Source organism: Numida meleagris, chromosome 1, assembly GCF_002078875.1.
Source record: "Numida meleagris isolate 19003 breed g44 Domestic line chromosome 1, NumMel1.0, whole genome shotgun sequence".
NCBI classification, from domain to species: Eukaryota; Metazoa; Chordata; class Aves; order Galliformes; family Numididae; genus Numida; species Numida meleagris.
In genome coordinates, this window is record NC_034409.1 from 12237233 (window position 1) to 12257076 (window position 19844).

Here is a 19844-nt window from a genome sequence, read left to right on the forward strand (position 1 = left end):
CTGGTATTCACAAACCCTACAATCCAAATAAAAGTAAGTAGGAACTAACCAAGCATTTTTACAAGGCAGTAATCAAGAGCTCCTCTGCACTGTAAGCAGACTACTTCTATTGCGACAACAGTAAACAAGTTTACATAATAAAAAGTCTGACCTTTAAACGATTAAGCACATTACTAAATCATCCTCCTGTGAGAAGCTCCACTGCAGACAATAGAATGAGTCACGAGTAAAGAAACTTGTGTGCCTGCTCTTTGGAGAACTTGCATGCCAGTGCGGTTGGAAGAGCACAACTGCGTAACTCTTTCTACTACAGAAGACCAGGAGTGCCTGACTTCTGAGGAGACAGCAGACCTTTGAAATTCAATAGAAGGAAATCGTGTGTAAAAGAAAATCAAGTTTAAAAATATATCACAATTGAAAATAAAACCACAAGGAGTAAGTTATCTGTTTAATATCTCTTCTTTTTCACAGTAAGTGTCTACCTATTCAAGTACATTGTTTCTCTATACTTGACTATCAATATTGTATGTTACTCATGTTCTTTGTTAGGATTTTCATAAATCAACTCATTTATGTGAAAAAACTCCCCAAAATCATAGTTCATTTTCCTCATTTTATCATATAGGCAAGCCATTAGTTTGACCAATAATTACTGCAACTCTAGTTCTCTCTTGACCCAGAAACAAAGTTTTACTGCTAAGTATTGATTTCTCCCCGCTTTCAATTTCAGCTACAGCAGTGAGGAATCAGCAGACTTAAAAAGCAAGGCAAGAGGGACAAGTCTGACAAATGTGACACATTTATAATTGAAAGCTGAGTTCAGCATTTTGCCATCATAAGTGATCACATAATAGAAACGTATCAGGAGGGACAAGAAAAACGCCTGCTACCCACTCATCGCCAACACAGTTCTTCCACTTCCCAGTTCGAAATCTTAAGTACAAACAATGAATCCATGGGGAAAAAATACTGTGCCATGTAAATGATGGGGGAGAAAAATCAGAGACATGGGTGAAAATTCCAAGATCTTCTTCAGAAAGGATAACGCACAGCACTAAAAAGTTAAAAGCTTCTAGGAATTATCAGCCTGATCCAGGCTAACTCTCACTAAACTGGGACCCAGAGATCACAATCTAATTATCATGAACATTTACATCAGATGCAACATTTCTGAATTTGTCCCAAAATAAGACTCCACTCTCTCATTCAGAAAGAAGTAAAGCTTCTTGATGGCAACTGATTGCAATTCAGGTTTGTTCACACCACGGAAAATACTGACATCTGGTCCATGAACATCGCATCTCTCCTGAACACAGCCCAGTCTTTCATGAAGTAGTGGTGGTCACACCTCATCACAACTCTTTGCCTCAAGGGCAGTTTGCAACTTCAGTCTGAGCAGACCTTTGTGAAAACCTGCAGAGACTTGGAGCAGAAATACCGGTGTTGGTCTGAATGCTCGAAGTGGAACCATGTGTGTGCAATCACTGGAAAAATGCAACATAACAAGGGTTAAAAGAATGACCTGTACTGATAGTGAGGTGTTCTGTCAGAAGCAGCCTCCTGGGAACAGCAGAACTGAAGAATGGGCTGCTGACATCCAAAGCAGAAGGCCTGCTCTGCTCCCTGTACCATCACTGCACAGTGACTCATCAGAAGACCCTCCATTCCTAGCACTAAGAGAAAGGAAAGCTGCACCAATTACAAACAGCATTCCTCTTCCTGGTCCAGCAGGACCACAGATGTACTTCAAATGAGAAAAAAAAAAGACAACAAAAAAAAACAGAGCAGGAACTTTGATTAAGATTTCCAGAGACTTGAGACTTGCTCATATCAAATGAACGCTTACTATATAAAGCTGAATGGCATAATAATACATCTGTCCATGAGTGTTCATCATCAGCACCGAAAAAACCTCTGAGTCCTGAGGAGGATCTGACAGCCAGCATCCCCAGCAGGAGGTCCTGGCCAGGCCACTTAGCCACACAACGTAGCGCTAGTGCATGTTACCACTAGTGTGAAAGGCATTTGAGAGAAGGAGTAAAGCGGGTAAAATCAGCTTATTTTAAATATTTTTATGATATGTGTCACTTTTCCCTACCATGAGACCCTCCACTGAATTTCATTACACTAAATCTTCCACCAAATCACCCTACAAACCTCTGTAACAACTGAAAGGACCCGCAATCAAGAAATGGTTCGAAAACACCACGGAATTCCACTGAACATGGCTGCCTTTATGTACCGCATCCGTGCTACCACAGGAAAAACCAGTACATGATCAAGGATTTACAACTATGTACATACTGAAAAGAGTAAACGGATCTGAGAAGTAAAGCCACATAATAGCAATTCCAAACTTTGTTATTGAAGAAATTCAGCAATATGTTTTTTGACTCCTTTTTTTAAATGTACAAATTAAAAAGTTCCCATCCACAACTCCACAAACCATTACAGAGATACGAGCTTCTCGTGAGCACCCAGAGGGTCGGTTGTGCTTTAATCTGCCCATATCATCTTCTTTACGTAGACAAAAATAGCTTTTCTAAAGCTTGAATGAGGGAAGAGAGAGAGTGCAAAGTACAAAAAAATTCTCATTAAATTCTGAATGACTCTCAAATTTTTAATACGTAATTGAATATTCAGTATAAATTAAGTAAGCAGAATTCATTTTTCTGCTTTTCCAATCACACCTTTAATTCACAGCTGAGAACATGACACTGTCAGATTGTCAGTACTGTCAGATTTCTACAAGTTACAGTTGCTTAAAATAAATGTTAACCACAATTTCTAATTTGAAGACCACCATTATTCTCCTAAGAGCACGTGTACTCCCCAAAAGAAAGCCATGGGACCAAGGAAAACAGGAACCTAATAAAGCACAGAGAGGTAAGGAAAAACAGACTAAGCTCATCACACCTTAAATCCTACCTCCAAACTCAGCAAAATTCTCCATGTTCTTAAAAACAATTTAGCTGAGTAAGTCAACCGGTACATTAATGTCAAGAGGATACGATAACTTCAAATTAACAAAATAATAAGACAGACAGACATCAATATTTCTATGTATGGATATGAAACAAAATACGTACGCTATCAGGAGATACTGTAACTGCACATCTCCCAGTGAGATCTTTTTTCTCTTCCTTGCTTCTCCCCACTCTCAGTTTTGTTAATTGACTTCTACAGAAACTTCTTTTGCCTTTGGATTACATCGATCCTTGATACTAACAGAGAATGTCTGAATTCTTAATTTCTACTTCAATACAATGATTCTGTTATGTACTACAGAAACAGCATTCTCCTGCACACAAGTACAATAATCAACGTTATACTGAAATCAGAAGCCAGACCAAACGCGGCTCCATCCTGCAAGGTACTGTCATTAGATAGTTGTTTACTTTCAGAAGAAAAGTTTTTTACTCCCTCTCATAGCACACCAACCAACAACACAGCACTACTTTCTATTTATTATACTTTAAACATAAAATGCAATAAACCAACTTTTTTTTCCTGAAGTCACCATAAAAACAAGCAGAAAGCTTACCTTTTTCTGGTACCAAACTATAGCATCAGTTACTTTGGACGCCATTTATTCCACTGAATTCACCCAGTCATTTTAGGCTGTTAACAGAAAGAAACAGAACTTTACTTCCACTTTCCAGCGTAACACAAGTGGCACACAGACTGTGCTGTATTATCTCAGGAGAACCTCAGGGAAGTTTCATTAAATGCAGAACATCACGTAAGGATTCTGATGCCAAGTGATAAATGCGTTATAAAACGTAAGAAAAGTTCATACAAACTATTAGGTATTTTGGGGAGAACAAAACCAGAGCTGATCACAAAAAAAACCTGTTCTGATTACAAAATTGATCCACTCAGGAAGAGAGACTAAAGCTAAGTCAGAAGAAGCTACGGAAGAGTAGCGCACTTGTTTTAGTGGTAACAAACAGGAAGAGGCTTTGGGGTTTTTTAAACACTGAACCAAATGACAGTGATATGATAAGGAGGAACTCAGCCTATGTAAAAACTTTCTCCCTTGAAAATGACTACCAAGTTTTGTTACATGCAGTCAGAGTTAGCACTGAAAGAAAAGTACAAAGAAAATAAACATTACAAAACTTCAGAATTAAACAATTAAATTTCCCTCTGTACTCAGCCCTGGTGAGGCCCCACCTCGAGTACTGCGTCCAGTTTTGGGCCCCTCACTGCAAGAAAGACATTGAGGCCCTGGAGCGTGTTCAGAGGAGGGCGACGAAGCTGGTGAGGGGTCTGGAGCACAGGCCTGATGAGGAGCGGCTGAGGGAGCTGGGATTGTTCAGTCTGGAGAAGAGGAGGCTCAGGGGAGACCTCATCGCTCTCTATAACTACCTGAAGGGAGGTTGAGGTGAGCTGGGGGTCGGCCTCTTCTCTCTTGTAACTAGTGGCAGGACGAGGGGGAATGGCCTCAAGTTGCACCAGGGGAGATTTAGGCTGGACATTAGGAAATACTACTTTTCTGAAAGAGTGGTCAGGCGCTGGAATGGGCTGCCCAGGGAGGTGGTGGAGTCACCGTCCCTGGAGGTGTTCAAGAAACGTTTAGATATAGCGTTGAGAGACATGGTTTAGTGGTGGTAGGTGGATGGTTGGACTAGGTGATCTTGTAGGTCTTTTCCAACCTAGCTAATTCTATGATTCTATTCTATGATTCTAAAATGATCACATTCCTACAAATCACTCCTTCGCTCCTGTCATGGTTCGGCCACGCTCTGCTTTTACTTTTTCATGGAAGAGTATGAGAATAAATTGTATGTTTTCTCTCATAGTGGACATTCCATAAAATCAATTGAAAGCACACATGAGACTTACAGAGTCCGTTCTGGATTTTTTACAATAATATGCAAGTTCGTTTACATATGAAGTATTCTCATTAAAACCAAAACCAAATATTTCACAGACTACTTAAGATAAGAACAGATTAGTAACAGTGAAATGCACATAGTGCTCATATTTCAAGCCGTTAATTAAAGCAGAAAGCAGCCAGTGAAGCAAAAGGAAGAAAGAACTGTAAACAAATTATTTCCCAAAAAATCAGAGTACTTGTGCTTAACAATCACTCAATTAGCTGATGCCCTTTAAATCTATGCATGTATAAACTAGTATTCCATACTCAAGGCCAGTTAAAAAAGAGCCAGTGGGGCATACCAAACTCCCTGGAACGTTTTAACGTCAGCTCCTGAGTTGGGACAAGTGTTCAGCTCCACATAATAATGAGCATCACAATCTTTCCTATGTTTACAGAAAGTTTAAGAAACTGATTCATCCCAATGAATCAGCCCAGAAGTGCTCTCCAGGGTTCAGATGGAACCTGCGGTGTTGCGGTTTGTGCCCATGGCCCCGTCCTGGCACTGGGCACCACGGAAAGGATCCTGGCTCCAAACCCTTTGCCCCCTCCCTTCAGCTCTCTGTGGCCACTGAGATGGCCCAGGCCACACAGCCCCGGCTCTCCCAGCCTCTCCCCGTAGGAGAGGTGCTCCAGTCTCTGCATCACTTTGTTTATAGAATTTGCACAGATAAGAAAGGCAGAGAAAAATATTACGTCCAGCAGATGGAAACAAACTATGCCACAGATTAAAATCAAATCTTTATGAAATGCCTGAGCATTAGAGTAACTTGTGACACAGTACGATACATTCTACATCACCGAGAACTTGACACAGTTTACAGAAAAGAAAAAAAGTAGTGATGAATTTTCCTGATCATACAGTTCTTTGTAAGAACACTGCAAATAACACTGGTGAAAGGCCCATCCATGCTCCCGTCTCCTAAGCATTCCTGGAACGAGTGGGGAGATGCCTGGGAAAACTCCGTTCTGCATTGACACCTATTTGTTCATTCTGCCCTGTTTTACACTGTGTGCTACTTTAGAGAGATTGTATTTTTAAATTGGCACATGCATCATAAACACTATAATACTGATCTTCAACAAACAGACTCATTCTATACCAGCTCCTGTGAATCTCTAAGAATAATGCAATACATGTTCATCTTTCACCAAGTTTTTGTGTTTGTTTTTTTTTAAATAGATATGTATGGTACCTTTTGAGAATTTTATTTAAGATTTTTAACAGTATATCTTCAATATCCTTTATATAATGCTAAGGAAGATTACAACACAATACAAAGAAACAGAACTGAAGGAGCTTAGAGCTTCACGTACACATTTTGGAACTATCACAACGCTGGCTTTTAGAGCAGAAGAACAGTGTCATTCTTCCACCATTGTTAATATCACCATGTAAGCCACACCAAGTCAGTTAGAACTAGAAGCCATCACTTGTGTCAAGAACAGTAATTGGGTTTCTAGTAACAGTGGAAGTTCAACTAAGAGCGACTATCAGCGATTAAGAATTTATCCACACAATAAAGATTTCTGCCACAGACTTCTATCTAACAGACTCAGCTACACCTCAGCTGCTTACCCTTCTTTCTCACCCACACAAAGCTTAAATAGGATTTGTTTTCTTGTTTGCAGACATTCCCGTAAACTTATTGGCTACACAACTACAGGCAAATCAGCATCATGTCCTCTGACATGCACAGCCCTCACGTGTACTGTGACCCACATTTGCACAGCTACAATGAAGGCAGCCCCACTGCTCAAGGAAGAATCTGCATACCAACAACACACACAGAATTTGATCACACTTGTGCCTACGATGTATTCACAAGGCAGGGGACACATCTTTAATTCCTTCTCATTTCTCCTAAAGCAGCCGCCCCCTACATAGAACATGACCTGCTTCCTACCACCACAGTCACGGAAGAAAAAGGCTGCAGAACCTCATTATCAGCAGTAATTTAACGAACTGTTTAACTTGCACGGAAGCCTTTCCCTCAGCTGACAGACTATCTTCCCAAGCAATCTTGCAGAGGGGAATCAGCACTAACTTTAGAATCCCAGACTTCCAGCTGCATCAAATATGGCTGCAACTGGAGGAGCCATTGGAAAGGCAGCAGCCTTTGCAATCACATCACAGAACTGCAAAACAAGTGTCATGAAATAGTTTAATTAGATAACACATGGTTTTCATATTTTTAAAAACTCTCTCCATTGAGTCCTTCATGTAGTCCACTTCAGTGTTAGTTAAAGCACTACCGAATTCCACAGTACACAACCGTGAAGATACATGAAGTAGCACAAAGCCATAGGATTAATTCTCAGCTCACCAGCCTCTGCTAAACACCTAAGTGGAAATATCTCTACCAGGAGATACCACGTGCTTTGTTCACAACACTTTCTGATACAACACTGACATAAAAGGTGAAAAAATGCATTTGATTATTTCCAGACAACGTTTCTGCTTGAAAAGGCTACGATTTGTCTGTCTTGTTTGAAGACAACATAATTAGTTTGAAACATTTGGCCTGCAAGTAAAATGTATCACAGCATCTTCTGAGCTGGAAGGGACCTTTAACAGAGGTCTCTGGCAAGAGGCTGCAACAAGCTCAGAACTCTGCATGTTCTCCACAAGTTAACGTTTTATTCAGCTGACAGTTTGCACTGGTATCAATCCTGAAGTCAGACTGTGCGAGCTAAGATCCATCAAATGGGCAAAATGAACACATCAAAGCAGCTGATACACAACACAGGCACAACAGAGCACTGCCTATTCTAACTCATTCTCCATCTGAATCTCTCTGAATCTCTTTGTTTCATGGTGCACGTCAAATGCATGCACGTGGGGCAAGGGCCTGCTTTTACACTCAGCTGCACCACGTTCAGTTGCATGCCTTGAGCGGAGTCGCTACAGCAAGATTAGCTTCATCTTAACTAGTTGGAAACTTAGGAGCAACATTGAAGACACACCCCACCTCCAGATGGAACATCTAAATACATAAGCTTGGTCACACCTCTGCAACATTTACCTGAGCCGTTTATTACCATTTCATCAAACCCACCGTTAAAATTAATAACAAGCAACAGTTCTGGATGAAATTCATTACTTGCTTGAAACTAAAAACAGACAACTATGTCGCTTTGTTGATCCTTACTCAGAGGTGGGATTTTGTAGCTGTTCCTTTTCCATTTCACAGCATAATCACATTCCTTTTAAATAAGTACACACTACACCCTGCAATCAAACAAGCACTTTTTCAAAAGCCACTGAAATGTATATTTAGATGTTTTCAGCAATTTAAACGCTCAGTCAAGCAGCACACAGTGCTTATTGTGTAACACAGGATTAGACACTAGATATTTTACTCATAACCAAAATGTTTTGAGTCCCCTCTCAGACACAAATGCAAACCTTTCTAAATGACAGTCCACAGACAAGAAATTCTATTTTGAACACTTGAATTCTGTTATGAACCCAGACATTCCAAATAAAGCTGTGCTCCTCATACCAAAGGGAGAGGCCAAAACAACGGCTTGGAAATTTTGGAAGACTAAACAAGACTAAGCAACGTCAATGAGCAAAACAACATCACTGAAAGTACAACACGGGCAAGGAAGTAGTGGCAAAGTTTACTTGTCTGTAAACACTGTGAATCACTAAATCATAGAATAGAATCCTAGAATCATTTGAGTTGGAAGGGACCTTTAAAGGCCATCTAGTCCAACTCCCCTGCAACGAGCAGGGACACCACAGCTAGATCAGGTTGCTCAGAGCCTGGTCCTACTCAGCCTTGAACGTCTCCAAGGAGGGAGCATCCTCCACCTCTATGGGCAACCTGTTCCAGTGCCTCACCACCCTTACTGTAAAAGGAGTTTTCCTTTATCTAACCTAAATCTTCCCTCTTTCAGTTTGAAACAATTTCCCCTTGTCCAATCACCACAAACCCTGCTAAAAAGTCTGTCCCCTTCTTTCCTGTAGCTCCCCTTTAGATACTAGAATTGTTTCAAGAAGCCTCTTTATAACAACACTACCCTGGATGGTCAGGATACCACCCAGCCATGAAGTCTGAGGGCCCATCTCAGCTCGCTGTGAATAGGAACGACGAAGTCCTCACGATCACTAAAGATCAGCAGCAGTATAACTGCACAGCCGTAGCATTTGTCTTACATGGTTTTTTAAATGCTACGAACTTTTCCTCTTTCATTGGAATAAATTCCCTGAGCAGCAACCTGAAGGCAGTTTAAAAAAAAAAAAAAAAGACTGTATAAAACCATGAGAACAGCAGAACTTGGTTTTGACTGCTTTCCTTAACAGAACTAACTTACTGTTATGTTAGACCCTTCATATTACAGTTTCACAATGACAGGCACGATTTCAGTAAGATTTTCCTGTATAAAAAATTAAAGAAGAGGCAACAAATCAGAATGGTGAAGTCTGAGCCTGAACTATTACCACTGCAGCAACACTTGTATCACATACTCAAAAATAAAACATTACATCTGTTGGTATGCAGCTGAAAATTTAAAGAGGAAAAACCCTGACTCTTTCTTTACCTCCCAGGTTCAACATAAAAATAGAAGTTAACATTACCACCATACTGTTGTCATTATTTGATGCTTTATTTTAAGTAAGCCCAGCAAACAGCTTATTCACAGTACGCATCCACTGTTGACTGTAAAGCTTCTTATGTCAGGAGGGAACAAACCAACAGCAATATCAGTGTAATGCAGCCGCACCACTGGCACTCACCAGGAGCCTCCTTCCTCTGCACACATCCACGGGGTTGTGCCACCATCAAGAGGACTAAATCCTTGAAGCAGTGTTTCAGATGACATTCTTTTCACGTGCGTTACAAATAAATCATTAAGCCCACATTTCCCTTTTTAAAAGGAACATCAAATATGATATAATGCACGCAGTGTTCTGTTAAAGTACTTTATCTATGCAGTACTGTCCTTGAAACAGCACTTCAGAATTGCAAATGGTATACAAGCAAATGAGAAACTCGTCACACCTTTCAGGGGAAACGTTATCACATTGCTTTCAGCTAGCCTTAACAGAATCTGAACCAGCTAAAGGGAAGAAGGAAAAATAAATAAATTAAAAAAAGAAAAAAGAACAACAACAGACACTGCTAACCTAAGGATTATATCTAGCAGCCAACATGAGGACTCCTGCTGCCATGCCAGCTTAGGCCTCCCAAGTCGCTGCCTTGTAATCCAAGGTCAGGCTAGTTTGTAAACAAAAAGGAATTAACATACTTGCTTTCCCAACAGAACATCAAGTCTGCTAAATTTGGATACCAACATTCTTGAGATATTGTTCATGAACTGAATTCTCACGCCTTGCTTTTCACTCCATCTAAAATAAAAGTAACCTAAAAAAAAAAAAATACCAACCAAAAAATAACCTGGGAAAAAAGCATTGAAGCATTGAACATCTCGAGATATTTTTTCGGGAAGTTTTGCTGTTTATTTAGTTGAGGAGTGTATGAGGCCAACAACAGCAACATTAAGATGTGAATTGGGCTCCATGCTTGTGGCTGCATATCAAGCCCTGCTCTTGATGAACACAGACTTAACAAACTTCATTTATCGTGACACGAGCAGACATGTGGCAGCACAGCCACACCTGCCTGTGCCTCAGGTAAGGTGTCAGTTTTAAAAAGATAACTAATCCCTCAGGCCTCTCTATTTTGCCCACAGCCACAGTATTTGATCCCATTTCCACTGCCGCGTGCTTATTCTTTCCTAGAAGTTCACACCCTTTATCATCGCCCATAACAGAAAGTTATTGCAGTTACAGAAAGTTTAAGAACAGAAGAAAGGAAAACCCAGGGAACTAAAGGCCAGTCAGCCTCATCTCTGTGCCTGAGAAGATCATGGAGCAGATCTATCTCGTTGCCATGCTAAGGCATATACGAAACAAACAGGCGATGTGAGACAGCCAGCATGGCTTCACCAAGAGCAGATCTTGCCTGACCAATCTGGTGGCCTTCTATGATGGAGTGACGGCATCGATGGAGAGAGGAAGGGCGACAGATGTCATCTACCTGGACTTTTGCAAAGCCTTTGACAGGGTTCCTCACCACATCCTTCTCTCCAAATTGGAGAGGTATGGATTTGAAGGATGGACTGTTCAGTGGGTTAAGAACTGGTTGGCTGGTCGCAGCCAAAGGGTTGTGATCAATAGTTCTATATCTGGGTGGAGGCTGGTCACAAGCAGTGTCCCCCAAAGCTCAGTCTTGGGACCAGTGCTCTTCAACATCTTCATCAAGGACGCAGATGATGGAATCGAGTGCACCCTCAGCAAGTTTGCAGATGACATCAAGCTGAGTGGTGCAGTCAATACACTGGAGGGAAGGGAAGCCATCCAGAGGGACCTGGACACGCTGGAGAACTGGGCCCGTGTGAACCTAACGAGGTTCAACAAGGCCAAATGCAAGGTGCTGCACTTGGTCCAGGGCAATCCCAGGTATTTATACAAACTGGGGGAAGAACTCCTTAAGATCAGCCCTGTGGAGAAGGACTCTGAGAAGCTGGACAAAAGTCAGCAGCATGTGCTTGCAGCCCGGAAGGCCAACTATATCCTGGGCTGCATTAAAAAGGGGTGGTCAGCAGGGAGAGGGAGGTGATTGTCCCCCTCTACTCGGCTCTTGTGAGGCCCCATCTGGAGTACTGCGTCCAGGCCTGGGGCGCCCAGCACAGGAAAGATGCAGAGCTCTTGGAACGAGTTCAGAGGAGGGCCAGCAAGATGATCAGAGGGCTGGAGCATCACTCCTATGAAGAAAGGTTGAGGGAATTGGGCTTGTTTAGTTTGGAGAAGAGAAGGCTCCAGGGAGACCTCATTGTGGCCTTCCAATACTTGAAGGGAGCATATAAACTGAAGAGGGAATGACTGTTTACATGGGTGGACAGTGAAAAGACAAGGGGGAATGGTTTTAAACTGGAACAGGGGAGATTTAGGTTAGATATCTGTCACGGCGTTATCTATGGATCTGTGTCGGTGACAGGGGGGCAGCAGGCCCACCGGCCCAGAAAAGAGAGAAAGGAGAAAAAAAAAGTGTCGGCGGTTTAGGGGCCGGCCCAGACCGGTCCAGTGGCTAATGCAGCAGGAGAGCCACAGACCCACGCCCTGGGGAAAACAAAGGGAAAAGGGGAAGGGTAGGGAACTCCTAGACGGATCTAAGGGAAAAGGGGAAGGGTAGGGAACTCCTAGACGGATCTAAAACAAAACAGCGTCACCAATCTGAGGAGGAACGTTAATTTACTAAATATGATATCGAAATTGAGGCCAGCAAATCAAAACAGAGAGAGTTCAAAGCTGAGATTCTTACTCCGTAAGCTGCAGGGGAACCATGTGCTTCGCCGCCACATAGGAAGAAAGAGAGACTCCCAGTCTGCCAGGCGGCTTCACCAACCCCCTCCCAACACAAAGACCCCTGGGGAGTGCAGCTCCTCCCCTCCCCTTTGGAAAACCAAGCACCCAAACAAGGCAGTCCGCAGAAACCAGGACATTAACTCTTGAACTGCCAGTGCTTTACATGATGTTATGATGTGGAATACCGACAACAAAAAAATCACAAAACCATGACAATATTAGGAGGAAGTTTTTCACACAGAGGGTGGTAACACACTGGAACAGGTTGCCCAGGGAGGTTGTGGATGCCCCGTCCCAGGAGGCATTTAAGGCCAGGCTGGACGTGGCTCTGGGCAGCCTGGTCTAGTGGCTGGCAACCCTGCACTCAGCAGGGGGGTTGAAACTCGATGATCTTTAAGGTCCTATTCAACCCAGGTCATTCTATGATTCTATGATACAGCTATAGCACAGGACAAGCAGGGGGAAAGAATTCTGATGGAAAGGAGGCTTGGTTTTGGCATCTTCACTTCCACAGTTAAAAACCTCCAGCATTTGGAAAGGAAAAGCAGCAGAATAGCACAGGGAATAACCGTCTCCCAGGGAATGCTTGTTTTACCAGGGAATTACACAACTGTGTGAAATAGCAGCAAAATATTGAGTATCAGGATTTCTGACATTTATTTCAAGTTCTGGGAAAAGAACATTGAGTGCAGTTGTTGCAACTGCTGTAGCCATTTCTGGAATCTCCATTCTCAGCCTTAAGGTCTGTGTAAGTTTCCTAACTTTGTTCCATAACTGGCTTCTTTTCATGGCTCCACTGGAAACAACGTGACGCTATTTCATAGCTGCCCTGTTGACAACAAGGGTGGAGAAGGACCCTGCACTGAGACATCTGGGATTCTACACCTCCCGCGGCGACTTCTGAGCCTGCTGCAATGTATTTTAAATAGCAAATCATTCCTAAAATTTCAACATGTTCTACTGTTCAGTAAAGTGGAGAAAAAAAGCCCTTAAAGAGGATTATATTCAAGACAATTCTGCCTCTTATGAGACATGTTAGCTACAAAACTGCAGTCCAAATGTAGTAATAGCTGTCAGCATGCTAGATCTACAAGACAACCCTAAAAAGGCTTTAAAAAAATAGTAGAACTCCACATGGTTGATGTCAAGCTCTGCTATTTTTTAATTCCTGTTTTTTGCACAGAACACTGAACACACACATACACCATTAAAAATATCCTTAGTCTTATAATGAGAAATCTCTGAAATACTGCAAGCATACATCTGCTCTTACAACTGAAACAACTTTATTAACAAATATGATTTCTGTAAGCATTATCATTTCATTAATACACACATTCTTCTTAAGAAACACTCAAAAACAATTCGAAAACGTACTGGCCACCTTGAAGTAAAACGCAGCGCTCTTGTTCTCCTCCTTGTGTCTCCAAATACACCGGTGATTTCCTGCAATCAATCTTACCCACTGGAAATACCTACTTGCTGTTTAGTAAGGAGTGTTTTTCTGTCACCAGGCAATGCAAAGCAGCGTTGTGGCTTCTCGATGAGTGTAGTCAGGAAGTGAAAAACCACTCCTCAATGACCATCTTTGCATCATGTTCCACAAATAGCTACCAAGCAAGTTTCTGAAGCAGCTTAGGCACGAAGCGGCTGAGCTGTCAGAAAGCTGCAGGCTCTTGTAACAGCCACCATTCCACAGGAATACAGGAGGGAATGCTGAGCCTGTATTTTTTAAGAAGTCGGAGTGATCCGAGCAAGGAATCGCAGAGTAACAAGCCTTACATGTGTATCTGGCAAGCTCCTCAATACCATCACTAAAAATGGAACACCACTGTACCTGAAAGACTATCTGATAGGGGTGGCAATCCGTCCTGTTTCTGCAAATGAAGAGTGCGTCTTAAGACTATCAGTATTTTTGGACGTCTAACTGATAAACAAGAGCAAGGGATAAAGCATCATGGACTATCAAAGAGCCTCTGTGAGGACTTCTCAAAGTCTTCTAAAGAGATTGCTGTTTGTGAAAAGCAAACATTGCTACAAATTGAAAAACCGCCAGGAAACTGAACAAATTTTTGAGGTCAATATTCTTCACTGCAATAGAGTAATTGAATAATAGAGATTAATAGCAGCATCCAGTCTGAATAAAACGGTCCATTTATTGCCTATTCAGGTGCCGAGGAGCTACTTAAATCCCACAGAGCTCACTTGCTAGCCCTCCTGTTCAGCTCCAATGCAAAGTGCACACAAATTCTAGGGAGCTAGCTTGGGAACACAAGTTCTCATTCACATAGCAGCACCCTAATCCCAAAACCACACTCAGCATTCCTAATCTGCTTTCCTGATGCTTCCCTAGCTTCCGTATCTCTGGTCACGCAGAGGTATCTTGTCCAGTACAAACACGTCCTGGTGGTGAGCTCGTTCTAGAGACACTGAGTTAAAGGCACTCGGGATGAGAGCACCCAAAAACCAGCACCTCCCAAATAATTTAACCATTACACCTCTATGAGGAAGACCCACAGACATCCATCCCAGAGCTGCTCCAGCAGGTGTTGACAGCAGCTTGAATAAATGGAGATGCCCCACATTCCTGCTGGTTCCCTGAGCTCTGACAAGGGAACTTGCAGCAGCAGATATCACTCCCTGAAGACACTGAAGGTAGTCCCAGAGCTGATGGATAACGTCATCCTGGCCTAGCGAGTCTTCACCATCCTGAATCAGAATTGCCATAGCCCATCTTTCTGCCCAGTCACGGGTTTCCACAGGTTTCTTTTTACCAGCACTGGAGCCCATTGCACAGCAGATAGCTTCACGGGACTCACTGCCATGACTCAATAAAAGCCTGGTTTTCACCCGAATTAGCTCCACAGACCTACTGACTTGGGAAAAGCCATGGCCAGTGACACTGCTCATTGTGAGGCAGCTCTGACTGCAGCAAACTTCACCCATTCTCCACCTGCATCGTTCCCAAGTACCAAGTGCTTGCCATTAGCAGATCATTTGAACCCATTCAGATGATTTCCGCTCTCCTCCTCCCTCCTTTAGACCGGTAGTGAGAATTTTTGTGAAGAACAAAGCGCTCAGATTGAGCAAATTGAGATCTACATTGTTACTGCAAGCCTCAAGCTGCTGTAAATAGGTGCAGCAATGCTCACTGAATTTACTTGTTAAGCATTGGAGAAAAGTGAAGTAGTAATATTTCCAGATGGCAATTACAATTACATTACCAAGACTTAAGAAAATAGATCAAATTTAGCAATTAATAGGCAATATAAACAGAATTTAGTATTGGAAATGCACATTAGAGGATGGGTAAAAAGTGAACTACTTACACTACACTTTAAAATCAGGCATCTCAAATTTGGAAAGGAAATTAGGTAGTTCTGTGAGCTCCGCCATTCAATATACTACAGTCAAAAGAGCACAGAGCCCCCTGAAGAATGAAAATACAGCAGTACTGCTGTTAAGCAACCTGACCAGAAATGCAAGTATTTTGTTTGAGGATGAATATTGAAATACTAGGGGAAGGAAGGAGGACACTCTGAGCAGGGCTGTGAATTATTAAACAATTTAAAACCTCTCCCGTTGAGATCGGCAAGAATGAACAGAAAAGTAAGTAATTAGAAATTAAGTAAGATTTTAACAAATGCACGGAAAACACAGTGAAGAAAACAGCAGCTAATAATAAAGGGAACTTCTCTCTGAGCTTAAAGCAAAGCAAAGCCAAACTCTTAACAGAGAAATATTATATTGCAACACAATGCGACTGACAAGCACAGTGCCACAGGAAGTCACTGAAGCCAAGGACTTTACTCAGATTCAAGAAGAAAACAGCTATTTAAACACATAATAACACTAAGAAAAAAAATACACAGAGCTGAAGGAATCTAAAGTCTCACAGCCCAGAAAGTGAGACAACATCCAAACAGATCACCAAGATCTATCTAGCTGGCCATATAAATACTTTACCTAGCGGAACCCACAGCGGCCTGCAGCAAATGCCAAGGAAAGAGTACAAGCAACATGGCAAGCAGGGAACACACTGTCCCTTAAGGCAGCTGAACACAGAACATTGTTCAGCTGTCTTAAGGCTGGCATCTGCTAAGCATCTAACCCCAAAAAGCATCTGGTGTTGCCCAGTTTCTGAACGCAAGGTGTGTGTGACTTCATGGTTGATGCTACATGGTTTTAATTTCTCCTTCCACCTTGCAATTTAATATTTAAGAGCAAGAACCACAAACTGATTTGCAAACAAGTCAATGCAATGCTTGAAGTCAATCCAGCAAGTGCATCACCCAGACTTTCTGGAATCCATCTACCAAGACCACCTCAAATGACGCAAGAATAAAATCAAGACTGAACACCACATGTCTTATTTAAGCAGCAGTCCCACTGAAAGTGAGTTTGAAAAAAATCCCCTTTATACACAAACTAAGAACAAAGAGAATAGTTCTATAAACTCTTCATATCCTCCCTTCAGCTAAAAAAAAAAAATCACTATATGTATTTCCAACTTTACTGATAACACAGTGGGTATCTGTATATACGCACAAATATTTGCTCTGACTTTAAGCTGACCCTGCTTCCAAGTTCAGATGAGCTAAGTGACTTCAGATATCCCTTTCAACTTATATTATTCTATGATTACATAGAAAGTATTCCCAAAAATTACATAGCCATGCATTATAACCCTAATTACAACCAGGGATAGTAATTAGGATTCCTTCATAGGCAATTTATTAAGCAATTTGTATTCCTTTCAAAAATTTGAGTTTGACTTCTTCAAGTAGTTTCCTCTGTAACCAGTCAGACCTTTATGAACTGCAGCACTGGAAACTCAAACAAGAAAACACAACATTTAAAGGATTCAAAGCTTTTTCTTTACCGTGCTGCTCCATATCTTAGAGTAAGCAGTGGTCAGCTGTCATTGAACAGCAGCCTGAAAGTGTTGTTTTCTTCATAAAACAGAAAACAATGTTAAAAAAAAAAAAAGAGAGAGAAAAAAAAACAGGCCTATGCTACCCTGAGGGCAGAGTTAATTTAAGCCTGTTGTCATTTTTCCGACTGGTGTCCTACCAGCCCCATCTCACCTGCACTACCAGCTGCCCAAACAACTGGGCTGGGCAAGCAGCACACTGCAATGGCTCAGAGCTTGCCATGGAGCACTGCCAGCTGCTGCTCTCCTGAAGTAATAAGGGGCTCGATTGTAGCTGCCCTTCTGCTGGGAATCTCGCTTTGCTCCACCACCTGTCAAATATTTCACAAAAATTTGTCACCGTGCAGGTAATATCTTTCATCACCATGAGATCCGGTTGTGTCACCTGACTGACTGAAGAAGTTAGTCAAATGGGAGAAGACTGATAAAGATTTAAGTATCACAGAAAGGCTTGGGTTGGAAGGGGCCTTAAAGTTCACCCAGTTCCAACCCCAGCCATGGGCTGGCTGCCCCCCACCAGCTCAGGCTGCCCAGGGCCCCATCCAACCCAGTCTCGGGCGCCTCCAGGGATGGGGCACCCACAGCTTCTCTGGGCAGCTGTGCCAGGGCCTCACCGCTTTCCGAGTGAAAAATTTCCTCCTAACATCTAACCTAAATCTCCCCTTTCAGTTTAAAACCATTCCCCTTTGTCCCATCACTATCAGAGCATGTAAAAAGTTGGTAAAGTAATCACACTGGTCTTGTGCTCTTGGAAAGCCCAGCTCAAAGTTCACAGAAACTGTTAGGTCATGAATCTGTAGAGTATCAATCATGACAAGAACTTCCTCACAGACCCACAAAGACTGTTCCAGCATTCTCACAGAGACTGTTTAAGCATTCTCACTCACAAGAGCCCTGAGAAAAGGAAAATAAATGATATTACCGTTTCCTTCCCAATTTCTACTATAAACAAGGATTAAGACACAATATTTGGACAAAGTATGGGGAGCGATATACACAGCTTTAGAGAACTGGGAACGAAATCACATCCCCTGCTTCCCAGTGATCCCTGCCAACTCAAAGAGAAACCACATAGCTCAGCTCGAGGAGCCAAAGCAAAGCCTGGTGGAAACCTCCTGAACGCTCCTTCCATCACTGCACCGCCAGCCTGATAGCCCGTGTCCCGCTCCACAGCTTGCAGCCCTGCAAGCTCTCCCAGAGACAGCACTGTGCAGTGATGGATGCCACCGGGACAAACTTTCAGGGCGAGGCGAGCTGAGTCTGCTCTGGGAGAAGGCCAGCACCGCTGGAATGCTCCAAACGTTCCATGGAGCTCAGACTTGCTGGCAATTTATTTGTACGGCGCATTCCACACAACGCAAGAGGAAAAAACCCTTCTGCAAACACTGAATTAAATGAACCAGGTTTACAAATTCTTTTTCAGATGACTCAGACTATTTTAGCCTCTATAATATTTACATCCAGAACACAAACATACAATGGCACTAAAACATAGCAACAGAAAATTCAACTGCACCAACGTTCCACTTTAAAAGGGGATCGGGACCTTAAATGCCTCAGTTCCAAACGTTGCTCTCAACCTTTGCTTTCAGAAATGAGAACTGTTTGCAAATACAGTAAGGGAGAGCTCTGGGGAAAAAAAAAATGACAGAAGTGCGATGTGCACAAGTCTATCTGTCTGTAAACACCTCAGCAGGACAGAAATAAGGCTTCTCAGGAAAGGATTATCCCTTCCAGGGAGTCACAAAGAAAGATGCAAATTAAAGACGATCACTAAAACCCTGAGAGCTACAGAAATAGCCAAATGCATAGGGCTATTTATAACCCTGAGATTTGTTCGCGGAACACTTCTAGCCTTCAACCCAGCAAAACAAAATCGCCCCGTACGCCCAGCAGCACAGGAACACATCGCTCGGCGACCACTGCTGCGGCGAGGACACCGGGATCCCCATCCCAGACTCTGCAGGTTGCCTGAAGCGAGGGCCCAGTACAACGGACACGGCCAGCTGCTGCCAGCATCAACAGGAAGATGGAAGCGGGCAAATTGCTGATGACACACATCATTCCTATTAGAGAAGCAGAGTGCCAGAACTGTAAAACAAGCCGGGTTTTCTGCGGGAAGGTGCGTCTTCATCCAAAAAGAATTTCAGAACGTTAATTTAAGCACTCTCAACAAGTTTTCCAATTAATTACTTTCTCCGGTTAATTAAGACACGGGCAAACCGGGAACGAGAGGCAAGGCAGCAGCGCTGCTCCCCGGGTGACGGGCAACGCGTCCGAGCGGCGGCCCCGGCCGCGTGAGCCCGCCCAGCCCGCACACCGGAGCCGCGCGCCGGGACAGCCCCAGCGCCGCCCCCCGCTCCACGCAGCGAGGCACGAGATGAGGCTCCGAGCGGCGGGACGCAGCCGGCACTCGGCATCCCGCGCGGAAAGCCGAGGTGCGGGCGGGCTGTCAGCGGGTCAGCGTGGGAAGGGTAGAAACGAGGCAAGGGAGGGAAAAAAGGGAGGGCGCGTAACGCGCACGGAGCGAGGCGAGCTCGGGGACTGGGGGGAGGGTGCTGAAATTCAGCGTTCGCGAAGGAAAGGAAAACCAAGAGCCCGGCACGCGCCCCACGCGGCTCCGGACGGGGACGGGCCCGGCACCGCAGCCG

General features: G+C 43.2%; 2 protein-coding genes across 5 annotated transcripts in view; one reads left to right on the top strand and one right to left on the bottom strand.

Moving 5' to 3' along the window:
* Nucleotides 1-19844, bottom strand: part of PHTF2 (putative homeodomain transcription factor 2) — a 65398-nt gene that overhangs the window by 45134 nt on the left and 420 nt on the right. For 2 of the 4 annotated variants that reach the window (XM_021384499.1, XM_021384496.1), the window contains exon 2: nt 3545-3621. In XM_021384499.1, coding sequence (XP_021240174.1) covers nt 3545-3589 — 45 coding nt within the window. In that variant the 5' untranslated portion in view covers nt 3590-3621. Of the gene's footprint in view, nt 1-3544; nt 3622-13637; nt 13990-19844 lie in introns of those variants that run through there. The other 2 variants (XM_021384498.1, XM_021384497.1) reach the window with 2 other exon arrangements.
* The window catches only part of TMEM60 (transmembrane protein 60), a 5257-nt gene continuing 4912 nt past the window's right edge, over nt 19500-19844 (top strand). The window contains exon 1 of the mRNA XM_021384501.1: nt 19500-19631. The gene's annotated coding sequence lies outside the window, so the exon portion shown is untranslated. The remainder of the gene's footprint in view (nt 19632-19844) is intronic.